Source organism: Corvus kubaryi, unplaced genomic scaffold (assembly GCF_017639235.1).
Source record: "Corvus kubaryi isolate FWS band 111438036 unplaced genomic scaffold, C.kubaryi_AGA036_p1.0 37398, whole genome shotgun sequence".
Lineage (NCBI taxonomy): Eukaryota > Metazoa > Chordata > Aves > Passeriformes > Corvidae > Corvus > Corvus kubaryi.
The window spans coordinates 2,392,090-2,413,625 of record NW_024581137.1 but is presented as its reverse complement, the minus strand read 5'-3'; the positions used below and the strand labels follow the sequence as shown (position 1 = coordinate 2,413,625).

The 21,536-nt window shown below is 40.0% G+C and overlaps 1 protein-coding gene across 7 annotated transcripts in view; it reads right to left on the bottom strand.

The window, feature by feature from the left end:
• Positions 1–4,164: 4,164 nt before the first annotated feature.
• The window catches only part of PDE1C (phosphodiesterase 1C), a 333,742-nt gene continuing 316,370 nt past the window's right edge, over positions 4,165–21,536 (bottom strand). For all 7 annotated transcript variants that reach the window (XM_042044344.1, XM_042044345.1, XM_042044341.1 and 4 more), the window contains one exon: positions 4,165–10,543. In XM_042044344.1, coding sequence (XP_041900278.1) covers positions 10,530–10,543 — 14 coding nt within the window. In that variant the 3' untranslated portion in view covers positions 4,165–10,529. The remainder of the gene's footprint in view (positions 10,544–21,536) is intronic.

Below are 21,536 nucleotides of genomic sequence, written 5' to 3'. Positions count from 1 at the left end.
TGACCCTGACAGAAGTATACTTCCAAATGTTTCCAAGCCACAGAAATGAAAATATGGTCACTCAGTGACTGCAAATAATAGTAACCTGGGTTATCAATAACTCTACTGTGCTTTCTCATCATACTTAGTCCAGGTACCCTGGAGAAATATTTAGTTCAAGTTCTTTGCACTGAGAAAAAGGAGTCATTCCAAGAGGCAGCAGATGTGCCCATGGCATCTGGGCTCCCTGTGGTGCTGTGATATGCTGTTGGGTTGCCAGTAGACTCTGGTTTCACCAATGCTGAAGTCAAGGCAGGAACACTGTCAGGGCTCTCTCCTGTACACAGCTACCTCACCTCATAAAACTTGACCAGCTGTGTGACCTCTTGGGTGATTTGTCCTCTCTCACACTTAAAATTGACAAGGTACAGATTCAAAAGACAGCAGTGAGGAAGACTGACCAACCTGCTGGCAAAGAGATGGATGGGATCATAAACACACATGCCTTTTTTGGTCAGCCTTGCTCCTTTAGAAGTGATTTTAAACACAATGTGATAAAGCTTCCCCTTTTTATTCAAGATGCTGAGTGCAATTTGCACAAAAAACAACAAGATAATAACATTTACTCAATTAGAAAATTGTGTCTCTGTGTGTGTGTGTGTGTGTGTGTGTGTGTTTACAGCAGACTGTTTCTTAAGTACGTTAGTGGTTGCTTCCAGCAAACCAACCCTCCCAAAACAAGATCTATACAGAGCATAGAGAAACAACACAATAATGGCTGTAAACAAAATATGTCACCAGCTCTGGACTATATGCATGGAAAACATTGAAAACATTGTACTAATACCTACTCCCCTGCACACACTGTAAAGAACTACACAGAACCGACTGATTTGCAAACCATATCAGAGCAAACAGATTGCTGTATAAGCCACAGTAACAGTGCATGGGTAGGAAGTTACCAGTGTTAAAATAGCCAAATCAAAAAACCTCCGCTCTGTCCCTAATCTGATTGGTGCCAAAACATACACTGAGGTAGTAGGTTTCTAACAAAGAGAGAGATAAAACACAGGCTAGTAATTTCTGGAAGTGCCAGACAGAAGGCATCTTCCTTTAATTTAACATGATATTGTCACAACGAGTGTTGCTATTGGAAGCAAGGCCTGACTGGCAACAAATCCACAGTGTCTTTATGCAAAAAAGGAACACTATTAGGTTGACTGCTCCCCTCTTTTGAAGGTGGATCCTTCCTATTGCTATTTTTCTAATCAAAACAGTTAACAGATCCCTATGTATGTAGGGATTTAAAGGGGATTAAATGTTATCATTCCCAAACAAATGAAGAAACTGGGCACACAATAAGAATTTGAGCAAGGTCATTTAGCAAGTCATAATGACAGGACTGTACTTGGTAGCTGTGAGAGACTGGAAAGGTTAATGTCTCGAGACACTTTGCATGTGTGCAGGGAAAGGGGCAGGTCGAGCCTTGCCCTGGTGAGGCAATACACTACCCTGTACACCCTACCCCCTTAGAGCTGTATCCCAGCCTGGCAGAACCTGCCAATCCCTGGAGGCAATGCTCCACACCCACCTCTGGAGCCCCTAATCAAGGTCCCGACTGGCCAAATGACCGGAAGTCCCACCTGGGGGAATGGCCCAGGAAGGCCAAGGGGTATTTAAGGCCAAACACGAGGCAATCTCATGTCTTCACCCTACCACCTCTTAGAATTTCTATCTAAACACCACTGGAACCCAGAAGTTGGTAGCTATGTGTGTGCTTTTCTATATCTTTTCTATTTTCTCTCTTTCTAATTCCTTCTTCTTGGAACTTTTGGGTAACTTAAAATAGAACAGGATTAGAGTTTGCTAAATTGAAGGGCCAAGTTAATCCTTTGAGAAGTGTTTTATGCTGATTGAATGTTGTACTAAACCTTTTGCCAAATTTCACTGATTTTCCAAAGTTGCCAGTAAAGTCTTTCTTGTTGTTTTGACCTCTTGAGAATATCTTGTCAGTATTTCTCCCATGCATCTAACTTAGAGTACACGAACAACCCTAAGCCCCATTCAAAACCCCGTTGAGCAAGTTGTCTGGGGCCTTACAGCCCTAGGCCAAAACCTTCTCTTCTGCATTTATACCCTCACCTGCTTATTATAATGGTGGTCTGCAGGCTCAGAAGTATCGCACATAAAGGATGTGCAATTTGTTGTTTGTAGGTTGTCATTAACAGATCAATGGGTTAAAGGTGGGAAAGAGTTGGAGAAATGGATGAGAAGTCCTGTGTAAGCACTGCTTATTAAAAATAAACAAGAGACCAATGCAAATATGGGTATAAAAATGAGTTAGTTTTAAGATTAGATCTCTTACGTTACATGAGAATTATAGGTGTAGTGAGACATGAATGTTTAGTTCCTCAATTTTTCCTTAAAACAATGTTTTTCTTCAAAAAGCAAGACCTCTCCAAGATCTCTCCAAAAAGCAAGACCTCTAAATGCCACTGCAAGAAAATCCTGAGTGAAAACATCCGAAGTAGTAGCCTCTTTAGAAGGATGCTCTGCCTAAGTGGGCAGCTTTACCTTTACCATCAGTGGTGGATGTAGAAGGGGATCAAGCAGCTTTCAGTGTTGAAGAATGCTGAGACTAGTCTGACTCAACAATCCTGAAGTTAAACACCCCGTGGTTCCTGACAGGAACTGGCACCAGTGAGGACAGACAAAGGTCCTGATAAAGGAACTTTGGATAAACCAACAAGTTATAGTACTAATAAATTGTCTAAAGCTGCTGAGCTAATTGCTGCTGAGCTGTGGCATGCTGTTCTTGGTTTAGATACTCTCACAGATTGTGATTTCAGTCAAGAGAAAAGTAGAAAGGTGAGATTTACCTTGGAGTCCTTAAATAAGCTAGTTGAATTCTCTACCTCAGTTTCCCTGTCTTTAGAAATTACATTAGTAATGACACTAACTTCTCCCAGGGAGTGAAGTCCAAGCAATATTCCCCCTATGCTTAAAAAAACCCCTTGATTATTACTAGGACTCTCTGGGGAGCCCGATGATGAAAAGTAAACAGCAAGCACCATGCCCGCATCAGATGTAAAAAGCACAAAAAAAGAAAAAATTAACCCTTCTACGACTTGAATGCAATGCAGAGGAGATCTCATTGTTTATATTTGGTAATAGGATAAACATACACGAACTCAGTTAAAGAAAAACGGAAAACGTTGAAAAATATTTTTGAGACCACAAGCCTCTTTTTTCAAATCAAGAACTAAAAAGAAGTACATATAGTTAGAAATTAGTTTCAGAACAATTGAGAATATTTGCCACTACTTGGTGTCATTCATTTTGGTTTTCCATTTTTTTTCCTTATTAGTCTTAACAAACCAAATAGGTTTTTTCATTACCCTGCCCACCCAATCCCAGGAGCAAACTTACGCTGAGTTTTGTTTCCAGCATGCATTTTAACTTGTTTTCTATTTCCTGAATATAAAACATAGAATAACAACCTTTTTTCTTCCTTGAAAAATGTTAGAGAACAGATGCCTGTTGTTCATTTTAATTCAGCTCAAGAAAGACATCTCTATTATCAGTTCTGCTTACATAAACATACTCTAAAGTTTATTATCAACTGTGGAAGGTATCTTTTCAGCTTTATACCGGCTAAGCTAGTACTTTAATGCCTTAGAAAGCCTCGAGCAGCCTAGAGAGGTAGCACGGGTGATCTAGCACTTTAGTAGCTCTAAAATCAGTACCTGTATCAGCTGCAAAGCAAATACCATCAGCAGAAGCAAAGAGGGAGAAATATAGCTCCCTGCTCGCTCAATTTCCTGCAGTTAGAAGCTTTCAAATGAGACAGACAACAAGAGGCGTTCACAGGAAGATAGCTGAGCCAAGAGAGGGCGGGGCCTCCCTCGACGATCTCTTTTATTAGGAGAAGGGGAAAGGGGCCGGACCCGGGGTGACCGGCCAATCAGACACTGCTAAAGAGTTTGAGTTACATTTGGTTTTGCCCGCGCTTGGAACAAGGGAGCTCAGAGCACATGGCAGGAGCAAGTGTCTTTGGGAGGGGGAGGGGAAGTTCAGAACAGGCAGCAACAATCAACCTCATACACATGATTCCCTGCAAAATGCCAATTGAGAAAAGGTTGTTTTGTAAGACTAAGATCCTTGAATTTGATTGATTTCCTCTCATTGCTCCTACAAAGAGGTTTAATGTTTCTTAACTTTATTTAGAACCTGTCACTGTAGGGTTAACCACAAGAACAGTGAAATCTACTGTCACAGATAAGCCACAGTGTTCACCCTTCCGCCCTGCTGAAGGTAGACAGTGCACTAGGGTATGACTCTGAAGTGTAACATCAGAACAAAGAGAGAGATAGTCTCTCATTTATAAAACTCATGCTGGTGTAATCAGCTCCTACCACAACAAAAGAAGGTGGCCCCACCCTGATGCACTGGCTTTACACAGAATGCCCTGTGTTTCGTGAGCTGTATATGTTTTTGTTGTTTATTCTTTGTCCCCAGATGCTGGCCTGGGACTAGCAGAACTTTGCATGTAATGTCCTTTGATTTCAGTGCAACTAAAAGACTGGTCTGGCTCTAGGTGTTATTCTGCACTAAGCTGATTTGCAAATGCAATGACTTTTGTCTGTCAAGTAAGAATAGGGAGGAGAAAAGGGTAGTGAAATATTACTGTGAGAATCTGGGCCTGTAGAAAACCAGTAGACCTGGTAAAAATCTAACAAGAACACTACAATAAAAACAGTAAATATTTTTTAATTGCATATAAAAATGTATAAAAATATCACCCAAGCAAGAAGAAAAGCCAAATGCTCACTCTGTCATTCTACTGCTAGATTTTATCTCTAGAAAACCCCAATGGCCATAAGTAATTTAGTCTGATAGGTGCACTCCTACAACCACCAGCAAAGACAACAGAATTATGTATATTGCTCCTGCCACTGGATAGCATCTAAACTCAGGGTGTTATAAGTACCCAACAGCCAATACATATGTGCTTGGAAGAGACCAAAATAATACAAAATGCCAGGAGTGTGCTATGAAGCTAGTGAGTGTGTGCTGTCTTGCACTTAAGTATAAGGGTAAATAAATTCGCTAAAACTGAGTTTCAGGTCTTCAGCCAGCTTGCTTGGAAGTAGTTCTGTTTTATTCTACCTGATGGTCAAGTCCGCAGAGCAGGGTGAGCTGATGGCTTAAAGACAGGCCTGTGTCCTGGTCCTGCTTGGGTGCAGACCAGAATCCTCCGTGCTTACCAGGGATCAAAAGAGCTATTTCAGCAACAGGAAAGCAGTCTCAGCAAGCGGAAATGCACAGAGAGCATTTAATTTTAACAGAAATTAATGGCATGGGCAGTGGTCACCTGTGCTGTTTCCATGCTGATCTTGCTTTTACACAGTAGTCAGACATGAAAAGGGATATCTGGGATCACAAAACTTGTCTATTCATGGGAGCAGGAGAAGCCCCATGTTAGGATGCTCAACGGACACTAAACTGAGACTGAGAAGACCTACTCATGTTGTGGGTAACATAAATGGGAAAACCCTCCCTCCACTTCAGAGGGAGATGAATTATGAAAAGTGAAAGCACAAAGTTTTTTCCTCCTTTCTATCTGGCCAGCATTGATGCTGGGTCCCTGGAGTAATTTGCATGCAGTCAGTGCTAGAGGGCTCTTTCCTCAGACAGCATGTTCCTGCTTTTGAGTGATGATGTTCAGACACCATGCCAGTAAAGCTCTGAGATCAGCACTGGTTCAACACATGAAAGCAAAGTATAATTCATTTTTAATTATTAAGTGAGGTGATGGATTTAAAAAGTTTAAAAGAAAAGGACTTGATTCTGCTCTCATTTTTTAGTATAAATGGCTAACCTGTAGTATAAATCATCAAAGGATGAGGAATTTCATTATTTTAAAACGAAATGTGAGGAAAAGGAGAAAACAAATATTTAAGACCATCTCACAAGCTCCTGGAAATATACTATTTTATTCTAATTAAAGGAAAATAAGTACTATACTTGTCAGTTTCCATCTTTCCTAATTTGAATGGGTGATTGTGCTTTTCAAGTAAAAGACAGATTTGGGAGCCATTGCAGAAATTGCAAGGACTAACAGCAAAGTCAGGTAACATTTACCTTTAGCTAGGTGAGCTTATGGACCTTCTGATTACAAAGCAGCATAGCACTGTCAGCTATCTAATTTGAAATATATTTGCTTCCAGACTGAGCTTGTAGGACTTTGTAAGTATACATGGAAACATTTTCATACTCAAAGGATAGTTTGCAAAAACACCATCATATACCATTCTTCTCTAGCATAACCAACTACATTTTGGAAATTTTCTGTCCAACCACAGAATTTATGCTTGAAAAAAGAAACACCTAGAAAAATGAACTTGCTTCCTTAATTCATCCATCAGGAACCAGGTCCCCAAATGTCAGATTCATCCTGATGCTAAACATTCTACTGTATAAAGAGGAGTGGATGGATACCAGGATTAGGGTTAGGGTTAGGGTTAGGATTTGGTTTTGGGTTAGGGTTAGGGCTACGGTTGAGTTAGTGTTACAGTTAGTGTTAGGGTTAAGGTCAGGATCAGGGTTAGGGTTGAGCTATACAAAAGGCTGCAGTTTTAGATGAGCTTCCATCTACTTAGATTGATTCATCTGAATTTTTTAAATCGTATCTAAAACCTCACAATTTTTTTTTGTTTACTCCCTATTTTATTTCCAGGTAAAAATAAAATTTTGGCTTCCCTCATCAGTGCTTTTTCTCAAACATAGAATATACTCATGACATCCCTAATCTGTTATTCTTTGAGCCATTTCAATAATTAACAGGATACAAAGAAACACTAAGATACTGATGAGACACTTTTGTAGGTGTCCCACGAGATGCAGTAGATGCCCCATCCCTTGAAGCACTCAAGACCATTTTGGATGAGGGTCTGAGCAACCTGACTTATTTGGAGATGTCCCTGCACATTGCAGGGGGTGTTGGAATAGATGGCTTTTATATATCCTCTGTGTCCCTTTCAACCCAAACTATTCTAATACTATGATTCTCTGAAAACATGTTGACACTTTTTTTCTTTAGTGTCTTCACGAATCCAAGCACTATGTCACCATGAGTCCAAGATCTGCTAGTTCCCTGAACACCAGTCCCAGATAAAGAATAAAACACTGATAGGGATACTTACAATGGCATCCTCTCTATTTTAAGAAGGGAAAGTGCCTGGAAGACACGTGGTGCTCTTTCAACTAGGCAGAGCTTTCTGAGAGCACCAGTAGTCTCTGTGCAGAAGTGGAAGAGTGTAATATTTATCACATAGCTTCCTAGCCTGGGCTGCCCTCTGCAAACAGCACTCTGGCACCAGAAGACTCCTTTGGGCCTACAGATAGGTGCTTCCATATAATTCTGTACATTTTCAACATAAGGCAAATGGTGTGGACCCAATATTTGCAGAATTTCAGGCTTATTCATTGCTTGTGTAGTTCTACTGAGGATGGAAAAGAAAGGCATGTGAAAACATAATTTCTATACACCTGGGGAAAGTTAGGTAAAGATGTCAAAACAGAAACCCTTTCTCACACGATAAACACAGCCCATTAGCTGATGAACACCTAATCCTTTTCCAGTTTTTGTTTGATTCTTTTTGTGGAATAAAATAAGAGAAAGCAGCTATGTATTTTTTTATCATTACTTTTTATTTTTTTTTTTTACACATTTGCACAGTGGCTGATCTCTAGTTTAACTGGGAGCTGTCTAAACATACCATACTTTGGCTCATGATGCACCAGCACAAGGCTGCAGAGTATTTCAGGAAGGTGAGGAGGCAAAGTAAGGAGGTAACCCCACAATAGATGCTTTCACCTGGCCCAGCCTCTTTTTTGATTTCTAGATTTCACTTTCACTTTATATATTTTCCCAGATAATAGATTCCACTTCTTTTTTAAAAAGACAACCAAAAAAATCTAAAAAATGCTAATAATCCACTGTAGCTTACACAAATAAGTTAAAGGGCTGAGACGGTTAGGTCTATCTCTGACTGACTGTGTATTAAAAAGCATTTTGCCGTACACCTGTGTGATCAGTAACTTTGCCTATAGCATCTCTTCTAGAATGGCAGCTCTGATTTGCAGCCCCCAAGAGGCATCAAATCTACCACTTCCTTTATTAGCTCCTCCCAATAGTGAATAACCCTAATAATTGAGGAAAAACATTTTCCATCCTGGTTTCACACCTTTGTGCCAGTGCATGATAAACCAGGGCTGACCAGATATGAATTGAGCAGTTTGGAAAGAATGACAAAGAACAAAAGAAAGAACAAAAGGAAAGAAAGAAAGAAAGAAAGAAAGAAAGAAAGAAAGAAAGAAAGAAAATATATATCATAAACAGGTGAGGAAAAATGTATAGTTTTCTTAAAAAATGTTATTTTTCTAGTGTGCATAAACTAAGGCATCTTTAGTCACTGTAAAAGGTAAGAGTAACTTTAAAAATATTGACTAAATCACTGTGCACCTCTGACCAAACATTGTTAGAGTATATTTTCCCTGACTGCAGGAAGAAATCTAACTAAGCACAGACTGTCACCACAGTGGTACTTAGCTCAGCATTATAGTTATTTTGTCAGTGTGCCTTCAAAGAACCTGCTCAGGGCTGGAATTCATATTCTACTACTCTTATTGGGGCTGAATGCTGATGGAGGAGGGGAAAGAGGAGTCAAAAAATGCTAAGCAGTGACACAGCCTGTCACAACATGGAATGTGCTCAGTGCTGATGGTGGAGCCACTGTCCTCCCAGCACTTCACTTTCCTCAGAAATTCACATCAGAGCTACTATTGAACCACAAACTCACAAATGGGAACACTATGTCCCCTATATTTAATTTAAATGAGCTAGTCCAGTGAAGCCAATTGAGAGTTCTGAAAACTTCAAGAATTATTTTTGTATTTCTTCCTAAAAACACGTGATTGAATTGACGTCTTTTCACTTCATGAACATAATCTAAATCTCTGGCTTTGAACGAATTCAAACTGGAGGACAAAAACAACCCTTAAAATATCTCTAGCCTCAATAATGAAAATTCCAGATACTAAACACTCTTAATTAAGAATGTGTTCACTTTTAAAATGGATTTAGTCTGAGTTTACTGTTGTAATTTTTGGTAGTGCCACAGGATGCTCCTCCCTATATAGGCAGAGTTTAAGTAGGAATGGAGACCCAAAATCAGTTGTAAAGTTGTGTGCTTTTGAACATGAAAAGGAAATACTAAAGATTTACCTTCCTAAGCCAATATTTTGCATGTTCTCTACATAGAAAAGATCCATGACAGGAGTATGATTCTTTAAAACATATGAGTAACACAGCAAGACCTCATGCTGAACAGCAAGCTGTTCAGCAAAAATAGTTGTATGTATATGCACATATCTTGACTTCCACATAAACAGGCAAAATTGCTTACAATTAGCTGGATTCCTATTAAGATCCCAAGACAGAAACACATATGTGCTTGATGTTCCTCATACATTCTTATTTTGGTTTTTTCTGTCCATACTTATCCAATATGCTTTTCCTTTTCTTTGGCCTGCCCATTTAGTCAGTGACGAAAGATCAAACTGAGATGAAAGTTAGAATTGATCCATGTGATTCCCTGATGCCCCTCTTCTCCTAAATATTCAGGTCAGACAAACAGCTTTTACTAGTGGCCCATGAAAAAATGTGGGAAACAGATAATTTTCTGCAGTATCAGGTTAAGCAGGCACATCACGCAATACATTAATCCATGTTCTCAGAGCCTGACAACAAAATTTGCCCCAAGATAATATTGCTTTCATTGGTTATTCCTTTCCTAACTGCAAAAAAAAAGAACAAAATCAAGGGTTGAGTGAGTCTGACTGCTGTTTCGAAAGAAAAACATTTTTCTGTCATTGTGTTATCTGTGAAAGATATCAAATCCTAAGAAATAGTCAAATGGCTCTACAATTTCACCATGCTTATTAATAAAATCTTCTACAGCAGGGGTAAAACTGATACCAAAATCTGTCTATTAGTAATTGGAAAGTGCTTGCAGTGGAAAGAAAGAAGAAAAGTGAATTATGATCAAAGAATTTTTTGTTTTTGTTTTTTTTTTCTTTTATATCCTTTTCCATCATCCTAGCGTAGGTTTCACAAGCTGAGGCATACCAAAGGGCAAAACCAGCTTTTGAAGAATACTTTCTTCTATTAGCTTGACCTGTCCAGAAAAACGGAACCATTTGCATCATGAAATCACAATTTGACCTTTTAACAAAAAAACTTTCCAAAACACCAACAATAAAAAAACATACGTACATGGACAAACAAACACAATTAACCAAAAACATAAGGCCCCCACCCTTGAACCCAGAGTGGTTAGCTGTGAAGTAGCCAGTGAGAGGAGGAGTGTTTCAGAAGTTGTTTAATGCCTTTCCCAGAAACTGGTCTTTGCAGGAGTAGGACAACAGGAATGAAGAAGGTCAGATAAAATGATGAAAGAGATTTGCAGTCCTTTTTAAGTATCTTTTTACTCTTCTGTATCTGGAAAAAAAAAAAAAAGAAATAGAAAAGTGTCAAATGCTGCCTTTCTCCTCTTTGCCCAAGGGGTAGGTAATCTGGGAAAGTAAAATAAGGGTATCAGTTTAGAGTGCCTCATTTTCTGCAAGCAGTGAAGTTTTGCTTAACTGTTGAAAGGGTGCAAGATGAGGCACGCCAAGGCAATACCTCTTACAGGCTCAACTGGAAATATCCTTCTGTCCTAAACAAATTGAAATCTATTATAATCAGACTAATCCAGCTGGAATTCAAACTTAGGCATCAAGAAGATTACATAACGGAGTCTTGCATTCTTAGATCAAGAGATTTTAATAGGTTTCTTTGCTGTAGGGCTCTCTGATCATCCTTGATCAACAGCTTTTCCAACACCTTTTTGGTTATGAAGGCAAGAACGTTGTATATGTGGTTTGAACGAAGAAAAGAAAATGCTCCAAACAGAAAAGAACACTACATTTTAAAAGCTCTTTTCTTCAAACGAGCTTTCAGTGAAAAACACAACCTTAAGAATGGAGAGGAGCCAAAGATACAACAAAATATGTGCATTTTACAATCTGCTTGACTCCTCTGTCAATATTTATAATCCCTTGGCCTCATAATTAGGCTATGTTTGACTAACATTACCCTGAATGTACAAACATAACTGTTTTCTATGTAGTTATACTACAAGTGCATCTTCACAATAAACAGATGTCCTTGAGAAAGAAGTATAGACAAGAAAACTTTTTTGTTATTTCTAGTGACAATGGACAGCTTCTAATGAAAGAGGACAGTCTATCCAATTTGACTCATAACCATCTCTAGAAATCCTCTGGAAAAGCTTCAAATAGGAACATGAATATTTTACTCTTTATTGGCTGTTCTAACCAGTTACCTGAGTACACCTGGCACCCTGTTTATTTACTGTTATTCTAACACTGCTTATATCAGCAGAGTTTGAAAGCACATTTGAAAGAGTCTCTCAACAAAGGAGATTCAGCCCAAGGAGAGATTAATTTACCTGTAGGGCTGGGCATGCCTTGGAAGACATTATTGCATCAAAACATCTTTTGGTCCCTTTCAGGAAACCAATTTCTTTTGCATTCAGTAACATATTGCCTTTTCTTTTTCTTTCTTTCTTTTTTTTTTTTTTAATGGTACTTGGGCAAAAGAGAAAAAGTACTGCCAAAACAAAGATCTTTGCTGCTGGATTGCATTGTCTGTGCTGAATGTATACAGTGGCTGCACAGATCTACTAGTGAGTTGGTATCTTCTACCATACAGATAGCAGGGGAACCTTTCCTTTCAGGATAGTCCCCTGTGAATTGCTACCACAAAATCTTGTTCACTGATGCAATTCTAAGACACTGTTTTAAAGAATTAGGCTTTCAGCATTTTATTGGATTTATTTAGACTGAGTAGTTACATTTCCAGCATAATCTACAATAGGCAATCCTAACAGCCATAACAACAGTACTACATTTCCTTGATGTTTCCCAACTAAAACATTCAGCCTCATTTACTGTCATATCCTGTGACATGTATCATTAGCCACATTTTAAAGAGAAAAGACTGACCCAGAAGGAAGGGTAATCATTTGGGGCAGGTGGACTAAATGACATATTTGAGCAGTAAGTATTTCTGAACTTCTTAAAGGTTTTGCTGAATCACACCAGGGATCTGAAACAGAGCTCAGAGTACCACCTAACACATGCTTCCCTTCCTACGCCATCCACACTCACAAGAACTTTAACCCTTCCCGTCCCTGCTAATGAAGCAAGGGAAAACGCAAAGTTTTCTCTGAATTTCTCTGGAAGTTCCCTGTGGAGAACTGAGTCAACCCAGAAAGTCTGTGGATGTTCCAATCCTGGCAGTGTTCAAAGCCAGATTGGCTAAGACCTTGAGCAACCTGGTCTAGTGGTAGGTGTCCCTGTCCATGGCAGGGGAGGTTAGGACTAGATGATTTTGAAGTCCATTCCAATCCCTTAACTTTCTATGATTCTGTGATAGCTTTTTACTTTTGTTAGCTACATCATCAGCTCCAGTAAGAACATACCAGCATAGAGTTTGCTTTGAATTGTTTGTCTGCTTGGAGGAGCAGATGTTCTGGTTTCCTAGCCAAATTTCCCATTGGATATAATAGAATTTCCCTACAACTACCCTAGCTTTGGATATGATTCAGCATCTTTCTCATCTAAATACAATAGTTCTAGTGCAAATACTAGCATTTATCAACAGAGGTAATTGAAAGAGGAAAAAGAATGAATATGCAGTGCTCTGAACACCTAAGACTTTAAGTAGTCCACTTAGCATATACTGAATGTCATTTTCTGGAATAGCCTTGCCTGAATACCCATCTCAGTCCTTCAGCATCTCTGATGAACTTACATTGTTTGTCAAGGTTGAGTACTGGCCTTCACTTTGATCACTAATATAAATGCCAGTGACTTCTACAACTTTTCATGCGATACCAGCACCCACTGTGAGTCCATTTCTGCTATCAGTTTCTAGATTATACCAAGGGATTTTTAACTTTTGCCTGCTGGACTATGAAACTATGTATCTATACAGACTGACATACTGAAATGGAAATACACTGCGGTTCATCTTTTTCTTCACATAGAATTACTAAGTGTATGAGTATACCCACACAGCAAGGAAGCTGACTGTCAGTTTTGCACAGTAATTAATCTCTTTTAATGATGTTTTGGAGTCCAAAGTCTTAGAAGAGCTATCAATTTTAACAGTTGGCATTTATTATGCCTGTCTAATGCAAACTTTCGAAATCTCCTCCAGATCAAACTTTCAAAATCTGCTCTCTCAACACAGCTGGAGGACACCCAGAAGCATTTAGACTGAGGTGAGAGTTTAGACTAACTCAGAAACATCTGTTCTGTATTTACACATGCTCCTCACCAAGCATAAATCACAGGCATGATGCTGGTTGCACCAACTGGAAGTGGAGAGCTGACCTCTCCCAGCACTGCTTCTGATGGCGGCCAGCTCTACTGCTCCAGATAAATGCCTGCCCTTTACCTCCATCCCTTCCTCTCCAGCTGCCAAAAACACAGTGCTGCTCAGAGAGGGCTTAGGACACTGCTGAAGGTTAGGAATTTTCTTTCTTTTTTTTTTTTTTTTTCTTTCTCTCCGGGAGTTTTTCTCCCATTTTTTGCCTAAGAGATGGGAATGATGGGTACTTAAGAGACAAAAGATATGGCCCAGATGGGGAGGAGGGGGAAAGGGATGCAGCTTGCTGCAGTCTTGCTGCAGCTGGGGTAGTGAGCTTCGTGGCTGGAGGTGTGAGAAATAAGTTAGTAAAATTGGCTTTTGCTGAATATTATATGAATTGATGTTGAATATTGTAATGTTGATTTTGGAAAATGTTAAGATAATGGTACATGTTGAAAACTGGTTGTTCCAGCAGTATGGTTGTGAGGTTGGTTTTTGCAGGGATGTATGATTTGTGTGTTCTGATGTTAGCCCTGCAAGTTTGCATGGGACGGGCTGTTGCTAGCCAAACTTCGAAGACATAACCATAAAAGGAGTGGGATTCCATCCAGTGAGGACCCGATGACCACAGTGACTGAACGGCGCCTAAAAGAGTGACATGGGGTGAGACTATGCAAAACTGTAAATAAATATGGATAAGGTTGATGCAATCACAGGGGTATAAAAGGCAAGACCACCATTTTGTGATCGAGCCTCTGGCACCTGGCCATGCTCCCAGCGCTGTCCCTTTTGCTTTTCTCATTTTTATAGTTCTCAATAAAATTCTCAATAACTCATTTCCACTCGGGATCTGAGTCGTTTATAACAGGAGGGAAGCTCTGCACTCTTGGGAAGCACACAGATACTGTGACCCTTGGCTGGGGGGTCAGGGGCTGGGCTGAGCCCTCTCTCTCTCTCTCTGGGGGATCAGAGGGCCAAGGGCTATGGCTTTGGTGCGGGACTGCTGCTGCATGAAGGATATGCTGCCACTGCAGAGTTTTGTCCTTCACTACTTCTCCTTACCGTGGGTGAGCCTCTGCTAGCAAGAGTGGTTGTTGAACTGGGACCTTTTCAACAGCGGAGCACACTGGGAGGGACCCTCACCATCTGCTTGGGTGCCTCAGGGGAAGCTCAGGGCCCCTCCCCCCTCCCTGTCTCTGGAGGGACCACTTCCCAGCTGCTTGTGGGAGCCTGGCTGCCAGGGACATCCCCAGGACATCACAGGGGAGATGTGAGAGTCAGGGGAAAACCCGAAACAACCCCCTCCCTCCACCTTCTCTCTCTTCCCAGGGCCACCCAGCCCCCGCTGTTTTCTGCTGCTGCTTCAGTGGTTTTGCTACACTTTAACTCGACATTCTGCATTGACCTGGATCCTCACTGCTCCTGCCATGGCTTCCTGGTCTTTGCTACACTTTGTTTGCCACCTGGGGTGTACTGGTCTCTGCTGTTCCAGCCTGCTGCTCCGAGATTCCTGCTACAGTCCAGATTGCCCCTCAAGAGGCACTCATGGCTGCTCCCCATAAGCTCTGCACAGGGAGCCCCTTTTCCCTCCCTCTCGCCACCCGAGCCGCCATTACCCGTGTGGAGAGGTGGCTGAGCTCGCGCCACAGCGCCCCCTGCAGCCGCGGGGGAATCACCGCACCTGCCCTGCCCGGCCGGGAGCCACCAGCGCCCCTGCCGGCTGTGGCCGTGACTGCAGCAAAGGGGAAAGGGCCTGACAGCCGAGAGAAGGCTGGTACTGGGTTTCTGCTTTCGTTTGTTGTTGCTGCCGTTGTTGTTGTTTGTTTATCTTGTTACATATATATATATGTTAGTAAAGAACTGTTATTCATTTTTCTATATCTTTGCCTGAAAACACCGTAATCTCAAAGTTATAATAATTTGGAGGGAAGGGGGTCATATTTTCCATCTCAGGAAGATTCCCTCCTTCCTTGGCAGACACTTGTCTTTTAAACCAAGACAGACACCTCCCAATGGCACCTAGTACCAGGCCAGGCTATCAGGACAAGACCAAGCCCTATGGTTTTCAAATTGCATTTAAAAGAAAAACCTCTTTTCTCTCCTAAAAAAATAGATGCTGAATGTGGACTGCGGGACAGTGTGATGTGGATTAAGGACTCTGTGGGCAGGGGTTTTGGGGTTTTTTTTGCAAACTATTTAGCCTGCTTGAATCCTGGTGAATGAAAGTGTTAGTCAGGTTCTTGCATGGTCCTTGTTTTCTCTGCTCAAATTTCTGAAGCATTATAACCATACTTAATTCTAAAGGAAGCACAAGATGGCAGCACTATGCAATCCATGCAGCACAACATCCATGACTATACTACTGAAAATACAGGGTGAAAAATGAGAAGTTATCTCATTTTTATTAAAATCAGATTCTCTTGTCACATTGCAATAAACATGTGTGTAACACAGACCATCAGCTTTACATGCTAACATAGCAGATAGCAAAAGGGTTGCACTTGAAGGAAAGTTCAATACACAAACTTCACGTGCTATGACTCTTTAGCCTAGAAACAGAGTTCCAGGGAGAGTCTAATAAAAAGTAAATTAAATTATTAATGGCACCAAGAATGTGAAAGGGAACAATTACTCACTGTTTCTCACAATTCAAGAAGGGAATTAACAAACAAACTTATCAAACAGTAAATTTGAGAAGAATAAAAATATGTGATCTATCACATAATGCCTAAGTAAATTTTTAATTGTGTTGCCTCAGTGCCCTGTACACAAAAGTATCAGGGCTCTAAAGATAATTAGAGAAAATAATGGAAGAAAAATCCATCAGAGTGTATCTAAGTCAGAGATTTGACCTCTACCTTGGCCCTCTGGAACGCAGAAAATTGTAGTGGGGTACACCCATTGCTCTGATTTTGGTTTTTGTTCATTAAGATCTCTGTTGTGAAATGTTGTCACACAGGTGATGGAGAACTAAAGGGACTTTTAGTCTAACCCAGTAAGGTTGTTCAAGTGTTCATAGCAAAGCTGACATGGTGTTTGAAAGTAGCTTCTACCTTTACTAATTAAAAGCATAGGTTTTTCAAAATGAGATTCTTTATTGCAAGCTCTGCTCTTCCCCAGAACCCAGCTCCCTCCAAGCGCTGTGAAATGACAAAAGAAATTGCTAATTCTTGCATGGCCTTTGATATCATAAAACAATTACTACTGATGCAGTGCACAATGAGGTGAAATAGTAGTCTCAGTAATTGCATCTCACGTAATTTATAATCCAGTCTTTCCCACTACAAATGACAGAGGTATTTGCAGTTGCTGAGACAGATCACCAAATCTGCCACTTTTAATTCCTTTTTAACTCCTTTGTGGACTCACTCAGCATCTTACAGGATGTAAAGGAGTGATGTTTTAATTTTGTAAGCTTTTTTTCCCAAAACCTGGGTATTTCTTGTCTTCGTAAGTGCTAAAGTGGGCTCAGTCATAATCTGTAGCTTTTCCACCCGGAAAGCACCATTGAAGCTATTCCTAGTGCTCAAAATAAAATGAAGATGTTGAAAATCTAAGTACTCAGTTCTCAGCACTGGATGATCCTGTCTCCTACTTTTTGAAAGCGTTTTCAAACTAACATAACTCTGCATAGTTATGGTATTTTCTTTCTTCCATTGCACCAGAGATGTATGAGGCCTAAGAAGCAAAGTTCAGAAGATCAGTGAAATAAAGAAGAAATATGCATCATAAGTTAATTCATCTCTGTCATCAGTATGTCTAATGGATGAGAAATTTTAGAGTGATTCTTTGTTTCAAAGAAAACAAAATGCTATTTGAAGGTGCTTACATTCTCCTTAAAGTAAGAGAAACCAAGAATAAATGCTCTTGAGAAAAAGTTTTGAATACTTGTTTAGTAAGTGAATTTAAATAACATGACTCCAGTTTAGCACATGACCCAAGTGCATAACATTAATTTTGCTATTAGGAGAAATAGCATTAGCATAGAAGGTATCCTGGTTTTGGCGCTTTGGCACATAATTGTGCCTAAACCACTCATGATGCCAAACAATTTCTAGTCCTTTTCACACTGACGTTGAGTTTTATGTTTGCTTGACAGCTTGCATTCCACTTGCCTAGGATAACATCAGTGATGAAAGAGATTAGTTTTGGTTTAATATATGTTATTTGCCTACCAGCATATTATGGAAATATATAAAAGCAGATAAAAATATAATGAATACACTGGCAAAGGTTTGATTACACTAAGTAATGATTGAGTTTCCTGAATAAAGCATGTGTGAAAGATACTTACTATGTAAAGCCACCTAGAAGATTAGGTGCAAAAGTTTATTCTGTATTTGATAATCAAACATAATTCAAATCTCTGCGTATATTTGGGGTAAAAGCTAGATCATTGTTTTCATAAAAAGATGTTCCATTGTGGATGGAAAGGAAAACCCCAGTCCTTTTCAATGAGCAAGGGGATGAGCTGTGTGCTGGGTTGACCCTCGCTAGACACCACGTGCTACTCTTATCACTCCTAAGCGGGACATAGGGAGAGAATATATAAGGAAAGGATCATGTTTTGAGGTAAGGGCAGGGAGAGATCATTCACCAATTACTGTCACAGGTAAAACATATTTGAGTTGGGAAAACTACTTTAATCTATTAATGAAATCAGAGTAGGCTAATGTGAAGTAAAACCAAATCTTAAAACACCTTTCTCACGCCCCTCTCTCCTTTCTGGGCTTAACTCTATTCCTGATTCTCAACCTATTCCTCCACAGGACATGGGAGGACAGAGAATGGGAATTACAGTCAGTTCCTCACACATTGCCTCTGCTGCTCCTTCCTCCTCATGGGGAGGACTTCTCATACACTGCTGATGGGCTTGGCTTTGGTGAATGGATCCCTTTTGGAGCTGGCTGGGAGTGCCTCTGTCAGACATGAGGGAAGCTTCTAGCAGGTTCTCAGAGAAGCCACCCTTCCAGCCCTTCCCACTACCAAAACCTTACCATGCAAATCAAATACAATCTTCCACAGGAAGAAGGATAATCAAAGCCAACAAAGTTTTTAGCCAAATAAGTGAATTAGAATTTTGTAATAAGCACTGGGCTTCTTTGGCTGAGTGACTAAAACAAAAAATTAGGATAATGCTTAGCTCTGGGTCAGACACAAGGACTTGGTGTCTTTCTCGCATGGCAAAATGTCTGTTGGAGATTAGGGGTTTTTGGGGGGAGTGGGGTGGATAGAGAGAAAAAAGATCAACCCAGGCTTTTCATCTAAATAAAACAAAACTTTATGTTTACCATTTACTTAATGCTGGATAAAAATGTGAAACACCGTTTCAAAGCAAAAATTCTCATTTGGATTTTTTCAATATCTCTTCAGTTTTTGACAACCACTTGTATTGAATTAAACTCCTAAACATTTTAGCCTGACTCAAAAAAACACTTTTCAACTAGTAACACTTGTTGATTTTCTTCTATATTAGTTATTTCTTGCAAGTACCAGGTTTTAAAGTTAAGAAAAGGAAAGAAGTGGTTTAGAAGGAGAGAAAAAAATGAATTGCCTAGTGATGGATCAATTAATGATTAGAAGTAATAAAGATTACATTTTTCGATCATGAATATCTGGCTACCCGTGTGTTGCTTTGTCTTTTGGGGTGGGATGCTACACCTTATAAGAGTCCTATCTGGTTCCTGTAGCTGGTATGCTCAAATTGGAACCTAGTTGTTCTGTGGGGAAGGAATAAGATACAATCTAAATGTCACCGATGCATTTGAGGAGCCACTTCATATTCTTCCTTCTTCTCATGAGAATACATGATCTTGTTTCTCTTTCAGGACTGAGTGTTGCATCAAGAAAAAGAACACTGATTGTAACTGTATCAAACATAATTCTTGCAACTGGGAGCAAGGAGGACTCTCCTCTTGCTGAAGTGGAAAATTTCTATACATCACCACACAGGCAGATTTTCCTAAATGGGATAAGGACTATAATAGACGCAAGGTCACAGCTGTAGTCCCTGACTGGTGCAATAAATTAGTTGATGGTGCAAAATCAAGGAAGAATTTCTGCAATGCACTGTGTAAGTCACATTCCTTCATGTCTCTAGGACCATGAATGTTATCCCTGAGGAGCAATGCAACCATATGCCATCTCTGAGCAGAACTATATGTAATGGACCAGAGGTAACATGGAAAAATGTTCCTCATAAAGGTAACTACTCAAAAAACATTAGTTAAGTTGCCTTCAGTGATGATTTTTTTTGTACCATGCACCTGAATATTCCAAATATTCACTTAAATCAAGACAAATGGAATTCCCAATTTTTCAGCTTGTCACATATATCTGTGACTTCATGTAAAGGAGAATCAAAAAACAATCTAGCATCCTAAAGACCATGTATCTAGGCTCCTATGGCCTGAACAATAAAAAGCAGGCTAAAAAGGAGACACATGAAAGTCTCAAAGGAAAACCAGGTGCTTTCCATAAGATTTACAAACACACACAAAACTGACAAGTTGCAAAATCATCTGCATAATTATAAAAGGTACCTTTCTACATATTTCCTATATTCTCACCAAGCATGCATACCATGGTGATGTACCATTTGCCCTGTCTAGATACTAACAATGTATTTTGCACTTAGCTTCAAAGATCATATCACATCATGTTCATCTGCTATTAAAACTGAATAAAACCTTCTTCATAATGCATTCTTCTATGCAAATTCCAGCTTGCCTCAGGTGCCAGTTGCTAAATTAGGCAAAATCATTTTTTCAAAAGAGCACAAAAAGGATTTTTAAAAGCACAGAAGCTATTCCAGCCCCCAGTTATCCTATACTGCAGTACTATGGAACAATTGTTCAGCAGAGATAAATTACAGTGAAGTATGTCTTTCCGGCAGGCAAAATGCCTTCATGTTTCAATCAAATTTTCCCAGAAGCTAACGACTCTTTCTGATTTGTAACTTGAGGCAATAGCCGTTAATGTAATTCAAGTAACAGGCCGTAAAAAAGAAGTGACAAAACGAAGGAAACTGTCTTTAGTAAGTAGTCTTAGACTACTGTCATTCCAATTTGCCTGTGCTGCTGGATTATGACACATACTATCAAGAGCACTATCAAGCAGCAAGGAGAAATACAATGTGTTTGCCTTACAAACTGAAATGGACTTTTTGCATCTCATAATAATGGAGAGATCAGTTTATCTTTCTAAACAGAATTAGAAATGGCACCATTATTTATATGATCTGAAATTTGCCTTTTTACTTCTCTCTAGGAGACAGAGACAAATGCTCTTCATTTACACGCTTAAGTAACCTGTTTTAAAACAACATCAGAATTATGCATATTAAATAAGCAGGATTTCATCAGAAGTCTACTTAGTGTTCATTGCTATGCAGTGGTCTTGGCTAGATTGACACATATAAAAATTGTATCTCACAGAAGGCTGCAAAGACAGGCAATTCTTAAATGGTTGAGAAGTTTTGACAAATGAAGCTGGGAAGAATCTTGTTAATTCAACTCTCTCTGGATAATTGTGGAGCCCTCATCATGGTGTCTTCTCACCACCATGTTCCTATACCAAAGGCATTGTCAGATAACAACATTCTGTGCCAGCTACTCTGCCACTTGATTTTTGGGACAAATGGGACAGAAAGAAATGAAGGCTTTAACTTAATAATCAGGGAATTTTTCACTTTCTGATTGTCCTGGGTTGCAGTGTATTCTATTACCATCCTCAGGAGCCGTTGAAACCAGGTGGGGCAGTGTTTCCTTGCCTCCTCCCCCCAGACTATCTTTCTGTTAATTGCCCACCATTGTCCTGCCGCCTGACTCAGAGATAACTCCCTCCGGACTATTCTCCTGTTAATGAGCCTAATCAACACTTGGCCTCATGACTCGTTACTCCATTGTGAGATGCTCCGCCCAGAGGGAGGAACCAAGCATCCCATCGTGGATATAATCTGAGGCTGAACACCAGAGACACCGGCTTCCCACTGGATTTCCAGAGGACAGGAGCTACACAGCCACCATTGGACTTCCTGAGGAAGAGCAGACTG